This window comes from Zeus faber (genome assembly GCF_960531495.2).
Source record: "Zeus faber genome assembly, chromosome: 9".
Classification (NCBI taxonomy): domain Eukaryota; kingdom Metazoa; phylum Chordata; class Actinopteri; order Zeiformes; family Zeidae; genus Zeus; species Zeus faber.
In genome coordinates this window covers 19,985,677-20,004,460 of record NC_137197.1, presented here as the reverse complement: position 1 = coordinate 20,004,460, position 18,784 = coordinate 19,985,677, and the positions used below count along the sequence as shown (strand labels likewise).

The window sequence follows — 18,784 nt, the reverse complement described above, 5'->3', positions numbered from 1 at the left end:
CTTTGCCCGCCCTATATTAACCCTGCAAAGCCCGAATAAGGAACAAGTGAGAGGGACGAGCTCCGTGGAGAGTTGACCAAAAACGGAACGAAAGATGAAGCCGTTATCCATCCGTTGGGGTGTTGCGGATAGACAATAGCAAGCACCGGCATTATAAATGCAGTCCTTAAAAGGGAGCTAAAAGAGGATGTTGTTCTTACAGCGGTGGGCTTTACAGGGTTCAGGGAGTTTTAAACTCTCCTTCATAGAACATGGTCAACGTCCAGCTGCGAAAAACAACCTCTCCCATGTTCTCCGACATATTTTCGGATGCGACAGAAAGGCAGGCGCAGTTCACCCGGCGGCCACTAGAGGGGAAGGAGAGGAGTGGGGGGGGGGGATCCGAGTGTCGGATGCGATTACGGATTCGGTGTGAAGCGCACTTAAGCGGGGAAACAGGGGGGCTCGGGGCTTTGATTTCGTTCATGCGGATTTTCGTCAGAAAAAAACCTCTGATTAGCAAAGTATCCGACGCGAACCTGTCTGATATGTGGCTTTTTTTTCAAACGTCTGGATTTGAGATGAAAATAAAAGCTTAAAGTATAACAGTCGTAAAAAAGATGCGGTAGCCATCAGAAAACAAAGGGAGCCGACTGGGAAAAACTTGGCGGGGTATCAATGACAAATTGTTATCCTCTCGTCGAAGGGGGTTCATCGCAAAATAATTTGGATTTGGAGCGTGCGCTATAAACCGGCCCGGCAGCGCGATCGATGGGGGGGGGGGGCGGCGATTGGGGGTCATTCAATGTACTGTGTCATCTGGACATTCAATTCCTGTACAGCAGAACATACATTCAGCATCGGTTAGTGTTTTAAAAATCAACAAACACACAGAGAAATAGCTAGCAAGTAAATATACAAGTTGTTAAGGAGACAAACAGTCTGAATGACCACTGTTTCGTCCTCTCCTCCGCTTACATTTCCAAGGAACGTTTCCCTCCTTCGACTCCGTAAAGCAAAGAGTCAAGTACTGTTCTAAAAAATTGCTTTGAATAGAATATGAATGAACAACCTTGATTTCTCTTTTTCTTTCTTTCTTTCTTTCTTTCTTTCTTTCTTTCTTTCTTTCTTTCTTTCTTTCCCTCTTGCATGAATACATATGTACAGTGCTCCTGTACCGTTCCACCTCCGCACCCCAAAGCGCCAGTGTATTTTTTTTAAACTCGGAACAACAGATTATTTTTTTTCTTCATCTCACACCGTTATAGATTTGTTCGATTATTGGAATATACACAGTCAAAGCAGGTATCCGTTTAAAATATATATATATATTAAAAAAAAAATAAAAACTATTTAAAAAAAAAGAAATGAAAGAAGAAGAGCTATTCATCCTCTGCAGCATTCTCACTCACATGTCCTTGGCAGAGAAAAACACAAATCAATTATTTTTGGGGAGCACCTCGGCTCCTCGTAAAAAAGACAAATATGAAGAAAGGCGAAGGAAAAGGCAGTTGATTCTTACGTCGAAAATAACAAAGAAAAAAAAGGCCCGAAAAAAAAAAAAGGCACCGAGACCGTGCCCACGTCCACAATTAGTCTTTTCTTCTTTTTTTTTTTTGAAACACATACTACGTTACACGACACGATTCATCACCCTGTTCTAAACCCTACGAGCTGAACCTCTTTTTTTTTTTAGTTATTTTTTTTTTTTTGGAGCGTGAACATTTCCCAAAAAAATCGACTTTTCGTATGAGATTGTAGATTAATACTCGTCGCCGTAATAGGATGCTCTGATGACATGACCAAACACACGGAACCATCAAGCACTTAAGACAACAGTCTTCTAATGGTTTTTATATTATGAGTATACCATGCTTGGCATTACATAAGTAATCAAAGTAAACTAAATATGCAAGTTAAGAGCGATAATAAGAAAAATTAAGCCGTTGTCCATCCACTTTGTGAGCGTGTGGACGCGCGCGCGTGGTGCGACACCAACCTTTTTTTTTTTGACCATACAGTACTTCAAATATGTATTGTAAAAAGGTCAAGTACGTACAGTATACCACAAGAATTACAGCAACTCTGCGTTTACTCTGAGGTATATTTTGTGATAAGAACCCTGTGTTAGATACTGACGCTAGTTGTATTGTAGGAAAAGGTAGAGTCATCGTGTCCCTGTGTGGACGCACCAGGCTGAGCAGGACGCTGTGCCGCCGAAACGCCCAAAAAACATATGGACGCCTCCATGACGGGTGAGTGGATTGGTTTCTCTGTTGTTGTTGTTGTTGTTGTTGTTGTTGTTGTGACCTATTCAACCAACACATATTTTTATTACTGTAAGAGGAAACTTTAGTCTCCTTGATTACTAGTTTATGTACAATATATATTTTTCGGAGCTATTTTTCTTTTTCTTTCAGGTGAAATCCCCCTAGTGGGGGGGGGGGGGGTAACTAAGAAATGCGATTGTTCTCGTTTTTTTTTTGTTTTTTTTGGAAATTATTTAGAAAAGTCCCAGTGACAGGTTTTTTTTTTTTATAATCCTTGAGGATTCAGCTTGATGTTTGTCACCGTCGTCGTACGCAGCCTAAGAGTAGTGTATTAGCTTCTCAGAGAGATCTGGGTTGGGTTTTTGGGGTCGGTTGGGGTTGGTTTTTGGTGGGGTGGTGGTAGGGGTTGGGGTGGGGGGCGGGGGTGGTGGTTTGGGGTTAGTGGTGTCCCATGGCTTGGCCTGTCTGCGGCCGCTAGGGGGGAGGGTCCACTGCGGGTCAGCGTAGGGTTCCATAGTTTGCGCCCTCGCAGTCCGTGCCGGCCAGGATGCCCGTCTGGTCCTCCGAGGACCGTCTGCGGTGCAGGAAGGAGGTCAAATACTGGTAGGGGCTCCTCCCGCGCTGCCGTCGCTCCTTCTTGTGGAGGGGGCGGTCCACGGCGCCCTCTGGTGGCGTCTGGGTTCGCTGCTGGGTCTGAGAGGGAGACTCACCTGGGAGAAACACAGCGTTAGAGGAGCCGATGAGCCACGGGGGGGGGGGGTGGTCGTGGCCGGCGGCACACCCTGCTCGCAGCCGCGGCTCGATCTGTCGCCGGGGGTCTCGTGCAGGGGGGTTCGCAGCCTTTATTCAAACCGGGGGACCCTCGGTTTCGTACGCGCCAGGCCACCGAAGCACAGATTTCAATGGATTTTGTCTCTGGGATCCCGATCGAAGAAGATTCTTGTTGTTTTATCCGGTATGATGTAGTACACATTCCATACCTGTTTATACTGTAGTTAGGGAGATGATAGTGAAACTATGATCAAAACAGTAATTATTGTATATTTTAACGGTGCTCATGTCTTGTACATGAAATAATGCGGTTAAAGATTAACTATAAATAATTTCCTGGGGACCCCCAAGAAACCTCTGGGGGTATGTGGACCCCACGGCTAATTGGTGACTCTAAAATGGTCTGTGGTCTCATTGAGGGTGTCCAGAGGCTCCAGGATAGGCTCCAGCCGTGAACCCAACCAGGAAAAACGGGTAAAGAAAGTGGAGGCTTCCCTGGAAGTTCCAAGATTGTATGTGTTTTGGAGAGTTGTGTCGTGGTCGGTAATCATTGATTCATTGATCATATTGAATTGTACCAACGCTCGAAACCCTGCTTGTAATTGCTTTGACTAAATATGTTTTAATTTGCCTTCTTGGCCTTTTTTTTTAATCCTTTTTTTCCCAAGAGAGCCAATGAATGTGGAACTCCAAATAAGGGCATATACGTCACACAGCCAGGGAAGGTGGAATTCCAAACAAGGGCATATAAATCACAGCAAGGGAAGGTGGAACTCCAAATTCTCCAAGTCTCCAAGGGCAGACAGATCACAGCCAAGGTGAGGCTTCCCCACCGGTCGATGAAGAGTGAGGTAAGGAGAAAAAGTTGCTACGATAGTAAAACTAGGTGGTTTATGATGGAATATGGTTATATATTCGGTTGTAAGAGACAAAGCACTAGTGTCTGATATACTGTAGCTCATTTGCCTGGAAAAGTCACGCTTCAGAAAAAATTTAGATTGTCCATTAATCTCCATCAGGCTCTCTCTGGGTCGTGGCCAAAGAGTACATTGGCGGTGCGTCACAGTCCGACGCTCAAATCGCCTGATCTCGGAGAGAGAGAGGTAGAGGGACTGGTTCTATGGACCACAGAACAACTTGGTTTTGGTCATTTTGATGATTTTGGTGAAAATGAGCGGTGTCCCCCATTTAACTCCCGAGAGCGAACATCAAAAAAAGTCCCATACGTTGCCACGTCCCATACGTGGCTTCACATGTCGTCTCGCTGAGCATCAGACTAACCTGTTCTCCTTCTGGAGGTTGTGTTGTTGTTATTATTGGCAGCCACTCCCTTGGCTTTAGTGACACATTGGTGTAGCAGTTCTTGTAAATTCTCAGACCCGGCAGGATGACTAGACGCACCTAGAGGCTCCCTGGGAAGAGGAGAGAGGACACCAACACAGCTTTACAAGCAGCCAGCAGCCGGCGGCAGAGCTCCCTGCTCATCTGCAGAAAAGCCAGAGCGAGCTTTTCATTCCATTTCCCAACAGGATGTATCATCTGAGTACTTGCAATTAGCCCTTTTCACTAAGACGAGCATCCATTTCTACCTGTATTAGTAGACAATTCCAAATTAAGAAAGAAAGAGCGGATGAAGGAAAGAAAGAAAGAGACAGTCATTCCACTGACATGAGCTTGCAGCGAACTGTATGAAATTATTTGCTTTAAATAGGAACATACTAAACAAACATTTAATTAAAGACCCAATCCGGAATTCAGTGATTTACATAGAAAGTCCTACAACTTTGAGATCCTCTCATAGGAAAACATTTGAGGATTTGCAAATTTCATAAACAATATTAAACCATGCATCATTTAAATGCCTTTAATAATTATTTTAGCTGTTTTATTAATGACAAAAAAAACAACAAGATGATATTGAGTCAATTTAAATTCTACCTAGATTCAAGATTGGGTCTTTAAGTCATGATGCTTTTGGTAGTTTAGGTCAAACTATACTAAACCCATAAAAGGAAAGCAATGCCCCAGAAAATAAGAAGTTTTCCTTCCGGGATTACTATCTTTCACTATTTCCAATCCAAATACTTTGCTTATGGTTTTAATATTTTTTTTAATTGCTTCAAATTGCAAATACAAATAACCAGTTGTCTTTTCGTTTTATGGGTGTTACATATACAAAAAAACACTCTTTTGTCATTATTTCATTGATTCAGAAATCAGAAAAAAAGTTGAATATATTGATTTACTAAATCAAATTATAATCACTATTAAGAGTTCAATTTGTTTACAAATAGTTTTACCTCATACAGAATATGTGTGTTTTGTTGTCCGTCTCACATGGAAAAATATACAAGTAAATTAGTAATGCGAACAACCTCAAAAACACACATTCATGAGGTTAAATCGCTCAATGTGCCTTTCACAGAGCAGAATACAAGAGGTTCAGAACCCGACTTAACGTTTCATTAAAGGTGCAGTGTGTAGAATTCACGGAACGGACTTGGCAGAAGTGGAATATAATATTCATAAGTATGTTTTAATTTGTGTATAGTCCCATGGAAATAAGAATCGCTGTGTTTTTGTTACCTGAGAATGAGACGTTTTTATCTACATAGGTAGCGTTTACATGTTTCTTCTACGGCAGCCCAGAACGGTCAAACTCAACACTGGCTCCAGAGAGGGGCCTTTGGCGTTTTTCACGAGTTTCGCGGCCGCCGCCTCCTCCGCGGAGGCCGCCATGTGGCACCGAGGGCTGTTCCGTTGGTTGCCATCTGCAACCTCACCGCTAGACGCCACTTAATTCTACACGCTGCACCGACGGGTCGGGTTTGATTGTATTGTTTCGGAAGGCACATGAATGGGGAACTTTAGAGAGAAGCTGAAACTTTAGAGAAGATGGCCGCCATTTGTAACTGTGGAGAGAAAAATTAAAGAGGAATTAGCAGAGAGGGAGAGAGAGAGAGAGAGAGAGAGGGAGGGAGGGAGAGGAGGGAGAATTGTGACAGACCTGGACAAACAGAGCACATTTCAAATGACCAGCGGCCACAGTGTGTGGAATATATCGAACATTTGAAGAGACATGAACAACGCACAGCACACGTCCATCAACATAAAAAAAACAAACAAACAAAAAAAAAAAACACTGCGCACAGAGGCTTCACCATGCTGACGGGAGAAGATGGCAGGAAGAGGAAATGGCCGTTAAAGAACAGTCACATGACAGGAAGAGGAAATGGCCATTAAAAAACAGTCACATGACGGAAAAAACGAAAGCACTTAAGACGACAAAATGTGACGAAGAGAATTTAGTCGGAGAATCGTTGTTATTGTTGTTTGGTCGTAGAGAGAGAGATATTTATAGAGAATGCATGCATGGCATTTTGCACATGGAACAAGACTTTAAAGGGGAATACTCCAATCTAGATTTTTTTTTTTTTTTTTTTTTTTTCCAGATGGGTCCTCTCTTGATTCAAGACTTTATTTTGAATTTTTTGGGGTGCAGGGGAAACGAAACCCGCGTTCCCCAGAGAAAGACTCAAATCCTACTACGACTACGACTACGACTACCACTACAACTACGACTACTCCGCAGTCCAAAAAAACCACTGCCACTCGTTCTGCCCGGACTGCAGGCAGCCCACGCGGCGGCCAGGCGGCCAGGCGGCCAGGCGGCCAGGCGGCGGGCGTGTCGCTGTTGCCTTTTTGGAAAGTGTGTTAATAGGAGAGCGCGTCTCGTCTTGCAATGGTTATATCTAGACATTGACTTGAATCCAGTACAGAGGCACAACCCAAAGCGATTCCCCTTTAAAGGAGAGAGTGATCAGAGCCCTCCCCCTGCTGAGCCCCTTCCCTCTCAGACATGGCTCCAACCCTTACCTATTGCGGCGTAGGGGACCGGGTCACAACAACGCTGCCCAGATAGCTGAGATCAATCAAAAACAAATGAGGTAAGACCCTTACCCTGGATTAAAGAAGCAGTAGTTCTATGCTACCTTCCCGTAAAAAAGGGCCCCGCCCCCCCAACCCGACAGCTTTACTTTATGCTAGGCCGGCAGCAGCCACGGGGGTTTGGGGGGGGTATGAGGTGGATGCAAAAAGGGGGGAATAGAGGAGGTGTAAAAAAAAAACAACAAAAAAAAAAACATGTTGTAAGCATTATGGGAGAGAAGTGTATATGCGCCTCAGGTATATTTGTTTGTATTTCTATGCAAAGGGGGTCGATTTGGATTCTTTAACATGTTCAAATAATAGCAGGGAGGTTCATTTGCAAAATGTCCGAATATAATATAATAGGTACTAAGTACAATGTGCTATAATGTTCTATGACTGTAGATAGGGCTCTGTATGGAAAAAAAGAAACAGAAGCAGAATATTAACTATTATTTTAAGCATTACAGTTTTACTTTCATGAGGCCATCGCGGCACTGTTTGCTTTTTTTAATAACCAATTTCAAATTTGAACAACGTTAAGGATAAAATAATGATAGATCTAGAATGTTGGGGTTGAAATAGTTGAAATAGACATAAATACTGCTACTAACTGTATTTGAGAGTTGAGCTGTATTGGCTTTTCGTTTCAAATGCAATCAATTAGTTATACTGGCATTCTTGATTAATTACACAAATAAATGTTTAACACTAACACTAAAAGAGCTTCAATGTAGAATTTGAGGGTAAAACTCAACTTCCACACGGAATCAGGTTAAGAAAGAATTTGAATATTTCTGGACCAATCAAACGTGTGCTAAATGCAATTACATGCTTTCTGCATATTATTGTCTAATATGCATCATTGCTATGGTAACAAAAAAAGTCACAAAAAACTTGATAAAATTTGGAATAGAGAGGTGACTATGGCTATTCTCTACTGGAAGGATCACCTACCCTGAGGCGGATATCTGGAGCTGAGAGGGCTCTGAGGGCAGCATCTCCTCCTCTGTCCTCCTCTGGGACGGCCTCTGCCCAAAAACATCCCTGCCCTCCGAGGGGGGAGAAGGGGACTGGGAGGGGTAACTGGCGGCGGTGGAGGCATAGGACATGTGGGCACGGTAACTGGGGCTGGGCTGCCTGCCGCCCAGGCTCTGGGTGGGCGAGGCGGACATGGAGGACCTCCGGGAGAAGCTAACGGTGGCCGAGGGCTGGAGCGTGATCTCGGACATCTCCAGAGACCGCGAGGTGCGGAGGATGCTGGGGCGGGGCGGGGGCCGCACTAGGATATCTGGGGAACCCGGCTGGGTGCTGAGGGGGCTCTGGGAGAGCGGAGAGAGGCGAGAGGGCTGGAGAACCAACGGGGGGAGGCTGGGGTCCGCCCGGCGCCCGGCCCTCGGGCTGAGCCAGGACTGAGGGCTACTACTGGGGGCTGTGCTTGGGCTCCCAGCACGGGCTGCCGGGTCAGGGTAAGGCAACACTGGTACACCCACACCGTGGGACGTGTGTCTGAGCTGGCCGAGACTTTGGGCCTGTTGCATAGCTAAACGCCTAACCGGAGGCCCCGGAGGCCGGTCTCTGCCTGGGGGAGCCACGGGGACCTCCAGCTGCAGGAGTCCAGGGCTAGTTGGATCTGATAGGTGGGCGAGGTGCATGCGGCTGGAGGGCAGAGAGTGGGGAGGATATGGGGGAGGGTCAGGGAGGTCCTGGTGATGTAGGGAATGGGGAGGCGGGTATATGAAACGTGGACCCTCGATACCCAGAAACGGGAAGTCATGAGGCTGCCAGCTTTCGGGCGAGCGAGGGGCGGGGCTGTGTGTGTGGGTGAGAGAATGGCCAGAGGCAGAGTACTGATGGTGCTCCATCTCCCCACTCTCCTCCGGGATGGAAGGGTAACCAAAGGGCCCCTCGGCGGTGCCCGGGGGGGAGGACAGAGCGGAGCTGCGCGGGCTGATGTCAGGCATGTAGAATGGTGGCGGGATCCCTGATTCACCGCGGCTGCCTAGATAGCCATAGAAAGGGCCCTGGGGAAAGCCCCTGTAGCGGGACGCTGGGGCCTGCCCCGAGGCATGAAGCGCGCTGCCCTCCGCAAAGCTCATACCTTCCATCGGCCGGTGGAGTCGGGGGCTGTAAGTGGGGGGCTGGGTAGACTCCAGGCTGGAGGACGTTGGGGAGAGCTGGGGCCGGAGGGTGGGCATGATGGGGGGCAGGGGCCCGGGGTCAAAATCATTCTCCTCGTCTGACTGCCGGAACTCGGGGTACATGTCGGACTCCTCGGCGAAGGGGAATCCCTGGATGCGGCGCGGCAGCGGGCTGGTGTCCATGACGAAGCGGCCGTCGGGCCCACGGCTTATCAGCTCGATGGGCGTGGTGACCTCCGCCTCGTGCTTGGACACGCTGTACTTCTTGCTGGCGATGGCGCGCTTTGTCTTTTTGTAGAAGGAGAGCTCTTTATCCTTCTCCCGCTGGGGGCTGGGCAACTTGCGTACGTACAGGCCTGGACCGTGGGAGCCCTCCGAGGAAAGAGAGCGGGGCCGGGACGGAGGGGAGCTCTCCGGGCTGATCTTTCCTGAAGACAGCCTGACGGAGAAACACACAGAAGCAAGCCGCCGACATTACACACGAATCACTTGATGAGACAATGAGGGAAATGAGCTGAAATATTTAAAAGGAAAAGGGACAAACACAAGCCAAGCAAGCTGACCACGGAGACACGAGATGACACGACACAAAGCGATGGCGGTTCACCAGGCAGCCGTAATGAGCTGCGTGTTTTGTTTTGTTTTTTTCCCCGACGAAGACCGTCTCAGCGGCATCCAGACAGGCCGGCGGCCCTGTGAGCCGAGACAGAGCGACGGGATGGGCGGAGAACAGGCCTCGCAACCATGACAACCCTTCTTCCCGGCACTGATCTGAGGCCTATGAGCGTATACGCTGCAGCAAATGCTGATTTGACGCCGTCTAACCAGGCCTCTTCTGTACGATTTATGATGTGCCCACACCAGGAGCAGAATAGTCCACCAGTTGTATGGCCGCCGCATAAGTATACATTAAAAGACATGTATTTAAGAGTGCATATACTGTACTGTACATGCAGCTGAGCCAATACAGAGTTGAATTTTTCCGTACAGTGTGTGGAGGTAAGGGCATGCAGTTAGGCCAGGGGTACCGCTACAGCACTACAGCATATTCAGTCGTCAATTCAATGCATTAAACCATGCAGCCAAGCCAGTGCAGCGCAGCACACTTTGTATCATGGTGCACTCACAGCGGGCTGGCGGGCGGGGGGAAGTAACTGCTCCTGGCAGGTTCGTCCCAGCAGGGCTCTACCCCTGGCAAGGGGGTGAGAGGAGGCCTGCGATGGGAGACAAACAACACGGGCCTGGTACATCTCTGAGCTACAAGACAGCAAACGGGAATCCCACCGGAGGAAGGACTCAAATATAGGGACGCAAATTCTCCAGGTCCGCTCAAAAAAAAAAAATAAAATAAAATAAATAAAAAATTGAATAAAAAGGAACGGTTCGGTTCTGAATGACGTTAACACATAAAACACTGATTCTTTTTTTTTTGGGGGGGGGGGGGGATATTTATCTGCAGTCGTACACATACACAGTTTAAACACAGACAAGACACAGACAGAGCTGCTATTGTACAGTACACAAGGCTAAATTAAAGGTAGCGACTATCAAACACTGCGAGAAGCATGCAGGAAGCGGACGGCTTTTAAGGTTAAAGAATACACGGATGGATCAAAAATCAATACAAACACTGCGGCATTGGCACTCTAGATAATGTGGCTGAAACGCTGACTCTGCTCTTCTGAACTCTATTTTTCTTTTTTAAGCCTCGTGTGATCCGCTAGAGGTTGCTGCTGTACATGTTCTTTAAGGGACCACACCAGCCTCAAATTGGGTTTTAGCCCGTTTTACTAGTCAGCACACACATTTAGCATCCCCCCCGACCATTTTCCTGAGGGTAGCTCACATTTTTAGAATTTGTAATATTGGGGGTTTTTTTGTGAATCTGAACGATATGGTGAGGAACAAAAAATCGAAGAAAGTCAAGAAAAAAAAATATTCATTAAGAAAATTATAAAAATATATTTAAGAAAATAAATCTCATGGTCTCACTGAATCATCACTGTAGCACATCAGTTTGTGAAATGTATTTAATTTGGCTGTAGCTGTTGAATCAATCAAATTGAATGATTTATTTTTCTTTATTTTTTATTTTATTTTTTTTCACAAAATACGAAAAAATGTTAATAAAAAATGGGTAATATGAAATGTGTGCACTGACTAGTTAACATCCTAACACTCAATTTAACCCTAGTGTCCTTTAACATCTTCCGAACAGCTCTCATCATCTACTATCAAGGTCTTGCTTCATCTCTTCATTTTTCGTGGGGTAGATAAGCTGATCTAACTGCTCTGGAAACCCAAACAAAGTTCACAAACCCTCTCTTTTTAGAAAGAAAGAGAATTTATGGACAAAGTGCCTCTCTGGAGATACAAGGGTTTTCTTGCCTGCCCTTTAAATGACAATTTGGATGTTGCACAATGCCGCTTAGCTCCCTCGAGCAGATTTCCAGTTTTGACCACGGCTGAGAGGAGCTACTTACGGTGACTCGATGCTTTTCCTGAAGTGTGTCACCGACAGCGGAGGGTCTGGAGGGAGAAACAGATAAAAACATTTTTATATATATATATATATATAAAAGTTAAAAAAAAAAAAATTATATGTATATATATATATTCATAAAGTATATTTAGTGTTATTAGAATAAAGTTTATTCCACCAGGTACATTTCACATTTACTTGGAATTTGTTCTGGTGAGGTTTGGTTTAACTACAGATGATTTGCATTACAAAAAAAACAACCTCAACAACCCCACAAACAAAAGAGAATAAAAATAATAATAATAATATTAATAAAAATTAATATAGCCAAATTAAAATAGCCAAAATAAATAAATTAACAGAAATAGATATATAACAAAAATATATACAAATATACAAAATTTGAAACTTTGCACAGGATAAATATAGGGTATAAACTATAAATACTAATTATAATTACTACAGTGTAATACCAGTGTTATTGCACATATATTATTGCACACTATGCTGCTAAGAAATAACAGTATATTATGACACCCCGCTGTGTGTGTCCGACCTGGTTTGCGTTTGAGTTTGCGGCGATGCTGCTTGTTGACGAAACATGCGGCGAGGGTGCTGAAGAGAACGGCCGCAGCCAGGAAGCAGATGGTTGCCACGACGCCGGCCACCACCGGCCGGGCCAGGCCCTCGTCGGCCACCTCGGCGGGGGCAAACAGGTCTGACGTGGGGAAAGGGAAAAACCATTAACTGTATGAATACGGTGTTAAAACATGTGTGTTGTGTAGTGCGACGCTCATGCTCTGATTTGTCCAAAAACCGACCTGTGCTGGACACTCCCACGACGTTGCTGCTCTCGCTGATGAGGTCGTCCATGACGGCCATGACGCGGAACTCATACCACGACTCCTGCACGCAAATAAAGTCGATTCGTTGATTTAAATGATTTATTCAATTGATATATTTATTTATTTATTTATTTATTTTTTATTTAAATTTTTGCTATTTATAAATGAACAAACTCATTTAACAATTTAACAAAATAAGTAAAAACAAAACAAAAAAAACCACCCTCTTATGATTTGTAATATTAATTACTATACATTGTAAGGTACTTTATAGCTCTACAAGGACGCTAACTTTCTGTATTTGTGTTTTTAGAGAGGTTGCTATGACCACATTGACTCGGTCTCTGTTTTCTTATTAAAATGAGAATTGAAGATAGAGAACGGGTGAGAATCTGGCAAAAAAAAAATACCTTGTTTACTTGTTTCGTGGTAAAGTCTACAGCTGCAGGTGAAATGCCAGTGCTTATAAATGGTTTTGAATTAAAAAAAAAGGCTGGAATAGGAATTTTTAAAAAAATTATGTAAGTATAATGTTTGGTTTTAATCTTTAATCTCTAAACGGTGATGCTCAACCCTTTTCATATCAAGGATCCATATCAAGAATTCTGTACCCTTAAGATTTTGTCTCTGGGCTCCCAAACAGGGAAGATCTGGTGAAATAATATAATAATGATGAAATGTCACTAATGATCATTTTGCTGTGGACCCCCTAGAACCTCTCGAGGGACCCTTGGGGGTCCACAGACCTCCCGTTGAGAACCACTGGTCTAGAAGGTATTACACATGAAAAGTTGGACTACATACAAAAACAACATCAAAACTGTAGGTCCAAAGGAAAATTCTAAATACATTACATTATGAGGACAAATTATCCAAACAAATTAATTGGTTCAAAGCCACGTACAATAAGAACAATATTCTACAAATGACCTTAATCAATTGACCAAAAAAGCTTAAAATGAACAAATACACGGCTAGATAATATTCTCTTGGGTATTATATTCTTAAATGCACACTGCTTTTGCACATTGAAGCCCTACACGTATTTATTTATTGTATATTGCCAACAATTCCGATTATTCTTAGGTTTATCGCATATTTCATTTTGCATATTTGCATAGTTTATTTTTAAAGTTTTATCTGTATTACTTCATTATTATTGCCTGTTTTTTAACCTACACCACCTACAAGATCATTTTTGGACCGTTTACAATGTAGGCATTGGCAGTCGGCTGAAGCTGTTCTCTCGATGCCGGATCAATGAAAAAAAATTCCTGATGCCAATCACTTTGGTGGACTCCCAATAACGGAAAATGGAAAAAAGAAGATTGATCTGCAAAAATAAAACAAAAAAAACAAGCCAGAGTTCCCCTTTAAAGAGCAGAGCCGGGCGTGACCTGGACGAGGTCTCTGGCGATGAGCTCGGTCTCGGTGGCGGGGATCAGGTCGTCCAGCACCTCCCAGCGCTCCCCCAGACGGAACTCCATGATGTAGCGGTCCACGGGGGAGGAGTGGTTGGCCGGGGGGAGCCACGTCAGGAGGACGCCGTGCTGCGTGCGGTTCGCTGTCAGGCACCGTGGTGGAGTAAGAAGCACCAGTGGTTCTGGGGTACTCAGAGGAGTCCCTGCCAAGGAGACACGTAGTAGAATAGTGAATATAGTAGATATGAATATGGTAGAATATAGTAGATATAAATATAGTAGATATGACTATGGTAGATGTAAATATATTGTGTACATGAATATAGTAGATATATAAAAATGGTAGATTATATATAAATATAATATATATAAATATAGTACATATAAATATAGTATATATGGATATAGTAGATATCAAATTGGTAGATATAAATACAGTAGATATTAATATAATATAGTAGATATTAGGTGAACTCCATGCCTTGGCGTTCCTTTGGATTGTACAAAGCCTTTTCTCTCTATTTGTTTAAGTAAACAAGTACACAAAGTCCCACAATTTCCACACAAACAGGTCTGATCACAATTATGCAGAACTTTCTTGAATTTCAAAAGGGAACCGTACTTATTCTCATATGGCATTTGTTGTAAGACATAACCTCAAAATCTCAAATTACAATATCACTAGAGGGCAGCATATTCTATACCAAAAATGCTGATTAATTAGGGGTCCAGCCCGAAGGCAGGAACACTTTTGTTTTTGTTTGGATTTTTATTATTATTCTCCTAGTCATTATCACCGGTCAAAGTGTCTACTTAGAAACCGCTGAGCCAACCGACACAAATGAATAATAGTTGTATTCGGGGCAATCCAGACATGTTGTGGTCCAAGTTTGATCCACATCGGACTTTATCTGTAGGAGTAGTTAGTAAAAAAACAAAACGCGTTTCTGTCACCTCTGTCGAGTGAGCGGAGGCGACACCAAAAGGTGACGCGAAAACACCGCAGACTACTGACCGGTCACAGAGAACCCTTACTGCTTCATCACTGCAACGTTACCGGAGCATCCGGGCACGGACTACCAGACTCACAAACAGTTTTACCCTCAGGCCGTCAGGCTTCTCAACCTGCAACATCTGTAGTCATCTCTGTAAATCACCACAACTACATGTTCATATCCACCAGCACTCCTTCACTTTATATCTATATCCATATCTTGTGCAATAGACTGACCTATTTCTGTTGGAACTGCAACAACGTTCCAATTACTTTAGTTTCCGTTTTTGGATTATTTTTCTTATTTTCATTTTATGTACATACACTGTGACCTCTTGCCCCTATTTGTAAAATCGACTCTTACTCTTTTTTTTTTTAATATTCAACTCTTATTTTATTTAAAAAAAACAAAAATTTCCTCCTTATATTTGCCTTGTTATTTTATCTTTTTATGCCCACTACTCAGTTGTTGCCTGTCATGCACCAAGAATTTCATTGTACCGAATTGTGACCTTGTGTTGTACTGTACACTTGACAAATAAAACACTTTGAACTTTGAATCTTGCATGACATGTTGGTGTCATTCGAATACGACAGTAAATACATCTACGATAAAAAATAACCGCGGCAGAAGTTAAGCCACGGTCTGCGGGTGACAGCGCCGATTGGTGGGACCCGGCTGGAGGAGCCGTCTTGCGTGTTGTATTGTCCTGCAGTGAGGATCGCGCGGTGCCTGCGGGGCCAGATCGCGAGACGGACCCCGACGCCCATTTATTTAATTGTGGTTCGTGTTCTCGTTTCGGCCCGCGAGCCTTTTGTTCCTTCAATGCTTTAATAAAAAACCCCGCCGCGTCGGCACCTCACTGCCCCGGAAGCCTCAGTCCCCCCTCCCTGAAGCCGTATCCGCTCGGGCAGCGTCGCCCACAAGAACACGCCGTTTTTATTGGTTTTGTTTGGAGAAACGGGGACGCGCTGGGATCGCTCGGATCGCTGAGCAGAGAGATCAGTGAGCGGAGGTTTTATTTAATTTTTTTGAAAGGTTAAAAATACGCGAGATTCACGGGAGTACATTTCAACGGGAGGACAGCGGGAGAGAAGCGGAGGGATGACAGGTACTGTATGTGATCGACGTCTCAAAGGAGGCGCCGGTCCCCATCCGGGAGCTCCCGGATCATGTTCCGGCAGAATCGGGCACAATTAAGTCATGTCATATCGAATGGTTGGTAATAAATATTAACCTTGTATTAATTCTTCAGTATTGTGAACAGGGCTTGTACATCATTTCGTCACACACGTCACACCGACTAACCCGGACCCCGTGCATTACTGCCTGCAGCAATATTTTTTATTGTTATTGTATATATTTTTAGCTACTGTAATTGTCTTTTTTTTGGGGGGGGGTGTTTGATGGTTTATTGTTAATTTTAGGTAAATTTTAGGTGGTTAATATAATTCTAGCTTCTAGTTGATATATCTATCTATCTATCTATCTATCTATCTATCAGAAGAAGAAGAAGAAGAATATATAGACCCGCAACTTAATTTCGGGACCCCCACTTCATTGCGGTACGTGCAGCAGGTAGCGCTGCGTGGCCTCCACCCACCTGCAGTGTTTACTGTGACGACCTCGCTGAACGGGCCCGTGCCCAGTTTGTTTTGGGCCAAGACGCTGAACTGGTACTCGGTCCTGGGCTCCAGCCCCGGGACCAGCAGCCACGTCAGAGCACCAGACACCGGCATGGAGTGCCAGTCGTGAGGCCCAAAGTCTACCCTCTTGGACCTGGGGGGCGGAGAAGGGGACCGGACACGGGTTCCGGGGGAGAAACCGACTTCATTTCAGGAAACATCATCGCAAAACCAGAGCGCGGGGGCCGGACGTGGCGGTTGTGGCTTGTGATGCCAAGCGGAACGCATTGTTGCTCAAGGCTGTGGATCTGTTGGATTGGATTAATTCTGGTCTCGGCCGGGTTTGAATACGTACGGCATAAGTCAACAGATTGTTTGAGAACATCTTCATTATAACAAACATAATATGCAAACTATGTGGAAACACATGAGGAAACATTTAATTCCACCTGTAAACGCGGTCACTTCTTGTTATTAAATCACCCAGGGGCCGGTATCGATCCCTGCACCGGGAAACAGATATGATCACGTGGCGTAATAGAAACAAACGCGGCCGGTTCTTAATTACCAACGCAGCCACTTAAGCCGCCGCGCACGTAAAAATTCCTCCCCTGTGTTTTTGTCATTTCGACTAAAATCCGCCCTTCAACCAGCGCGGTAAACTATAATTTATTTCCCCTCTCTTCGGCGCGAAACTCACTCTGGCAGATAATAATCGGCCTTAACTGGATAATTAGTAACCTTTGACTAACACATTTGCACAATGGCACGGCGTTACCGTACACAGTCCTGCGGGTTTTTTTACTGGCGGCGAAATCTGGCTGCGAACGGAGCGGTAAGTGGCCATTCCTCAGGAGAAGCGACAGAGAACGCCGCCGAAAACGTGTTCTTTCCCCCGCTCAATCAAACCTCGGCCTCCTCAGGAACCGACCGCCTGGCGCCGCGTCCGCCGCCGAGAACGACCCCGCCTCGCGCTCGGCGCTACGGAACGCGCAGGAAAAGTGCGACGGTGTACCGTCGCCCGTGGCTTTCCCTGAGGAAACCCCTGGGCATGAATTATGCACGTACATATCATATGGACATAAATGCTTAACTTAATACGCAGAGAAACCCGGCGTGTCAAAACAGCCCCGCGGTAGGATAACAGACAGCTCGCGCGGCGGCGTGGTGGGCGAACGGCGCAGGCATCCCCCCCAAAGTGTTATTATTATGGATCTGAAGCGGTCTGGGGACACTCACACTGGGCCGTACCACACGGAGAAGGTCTGCTCGAAGCCGCCGTCGTAGCCCGCCTCCCAGGACACGTTGGCGGAGGTGGTGGAGGGCGACACGTGGATGTTGCCGGGAGCATGTGGGCTGGTGCCTGCGGAGCGCAGGGTACAAAACAGAGACTTGTAAACGCGCGGTAAAGCCTTCGCCCTTTATTGCACTACACACCCTCGGAGGGGGGGCTCCAGGCCTGCGTGCTAGCTGCGTTAGCGCAAAGCAGGGCCGCGGAGGGGATCGACTAGCCTAGCTCATGGGAAAACGGGGAAATCCGGCATCTCCGTGCATTTGACAATTTAAAGTTATCAGAGCGATATATCTCATGTCTGTATGACAAGTCCTAATATAAACATACAAATGAGATCTTAGTTTTAAATTCAGCTACATTTGGAATAATCATAAATTATAATTTGTGTAAAAAAGTGAATTTCTGCATTCAGAATGACAAAACTATAACTGATATTGTGAATCCACCCCCACCCCCCCACCCCCCCCAAAAAAACTGGAGTAGCCCTTTGAATGATCAGAATTGAATCACCCGCAATGGAAATAAAGCTTTAGGTACACAGAGAAGAAATACAAAGTGACGAAAATCCCTAAAAGAAAGCACTCGTGGTTACAGGGTACTGTATGTAAGTAAATGGAACAAAAGCCGGCGGCAGCGTTCATTGATAAAAAATTTAGTTTTTCAATTTTCTTTCATTTCTTTTTTTTTTTTTTTTTTTTTGGTCAAATCTTTGGCTTGTGAAGAGCTGTTTTTGGCAGCCGCATCATGTCTCATCACTGACGCTGTTTTAACAAAGCTCCAAGTCTTTTTATTCCACTTTTGTTTTTTGTCTTTTCTCGCGCTGAACATGGGACAACCGGGCGCCGCCACCGTTTGCTGATTGATCCGTCCTCCTGCGTTATTGGAGGATGGCTCGGCCCGCCGAGCGGCCGCTGGAAGGTCAAGGGGAAGGGAGCGGCGCCCTGCAAGCGGCCGGCGCCAGCTGTGCAGCGTGGCCGCCAGCCAGACGCCGGGATTAAAAAACCCCCAAGCCGGACCTGAGCCGGCCCTGGACC

The 18,784-nt window shown here is 45.2% G+C and overlaps 1 protein-coding gene across 1 annotated transcript in view; it reads right to left on the bottom strand.

Annotated features, from left to right (window-relative positions):
- Positions 1–2,747: 2,747 nt before the first annotated feature.
- The window catches only part of igsf9ba (immunoglobulin superfamily, member 9Ba), a gene marked incomplete at both ends in the record, with an annotated part of 65,331 nt that continues 49,294 nt past the window's right edge, over positions 2,748–18,784 (bottom strand). Inside the window, 10 exons of the mRNA XM_080006411.1 lie at positions 2,748–2,959; positions 4,302–4,432; positions 7,905–9,527; positions 10,216–10,302; positions 11,572–11,617; positions 12,127–12,288; positions 12,392–12,476; positions 13,813–14,039; positions 16,435–16,610; positions 17,696–17,819. Coding sequence (XP_079862537.1) covers positions 2,748–2,959; positions 4,302–4,432; positions 7,905–9,527; positions 10,216–10,302; positions 11,572–11,617; positions 12,127–12,288; positions 12,392–12,476; positions 13,813–14,039; positions 16,435–16,610; positions 17,696–17,819 — 2,873 coding nt within the window. The remainder of the gene's footprint in view (positions 2,960–4,301; positions 4,433–7,904; positions 9,528–10,215; positions 10,303–11,571; positions 11,618–12,126; positions 12,289–12,391; positions 12,477–13,812; positions 14,040–16,434; positions 16,611–17,695; positions 17,820–18,784) is intronic.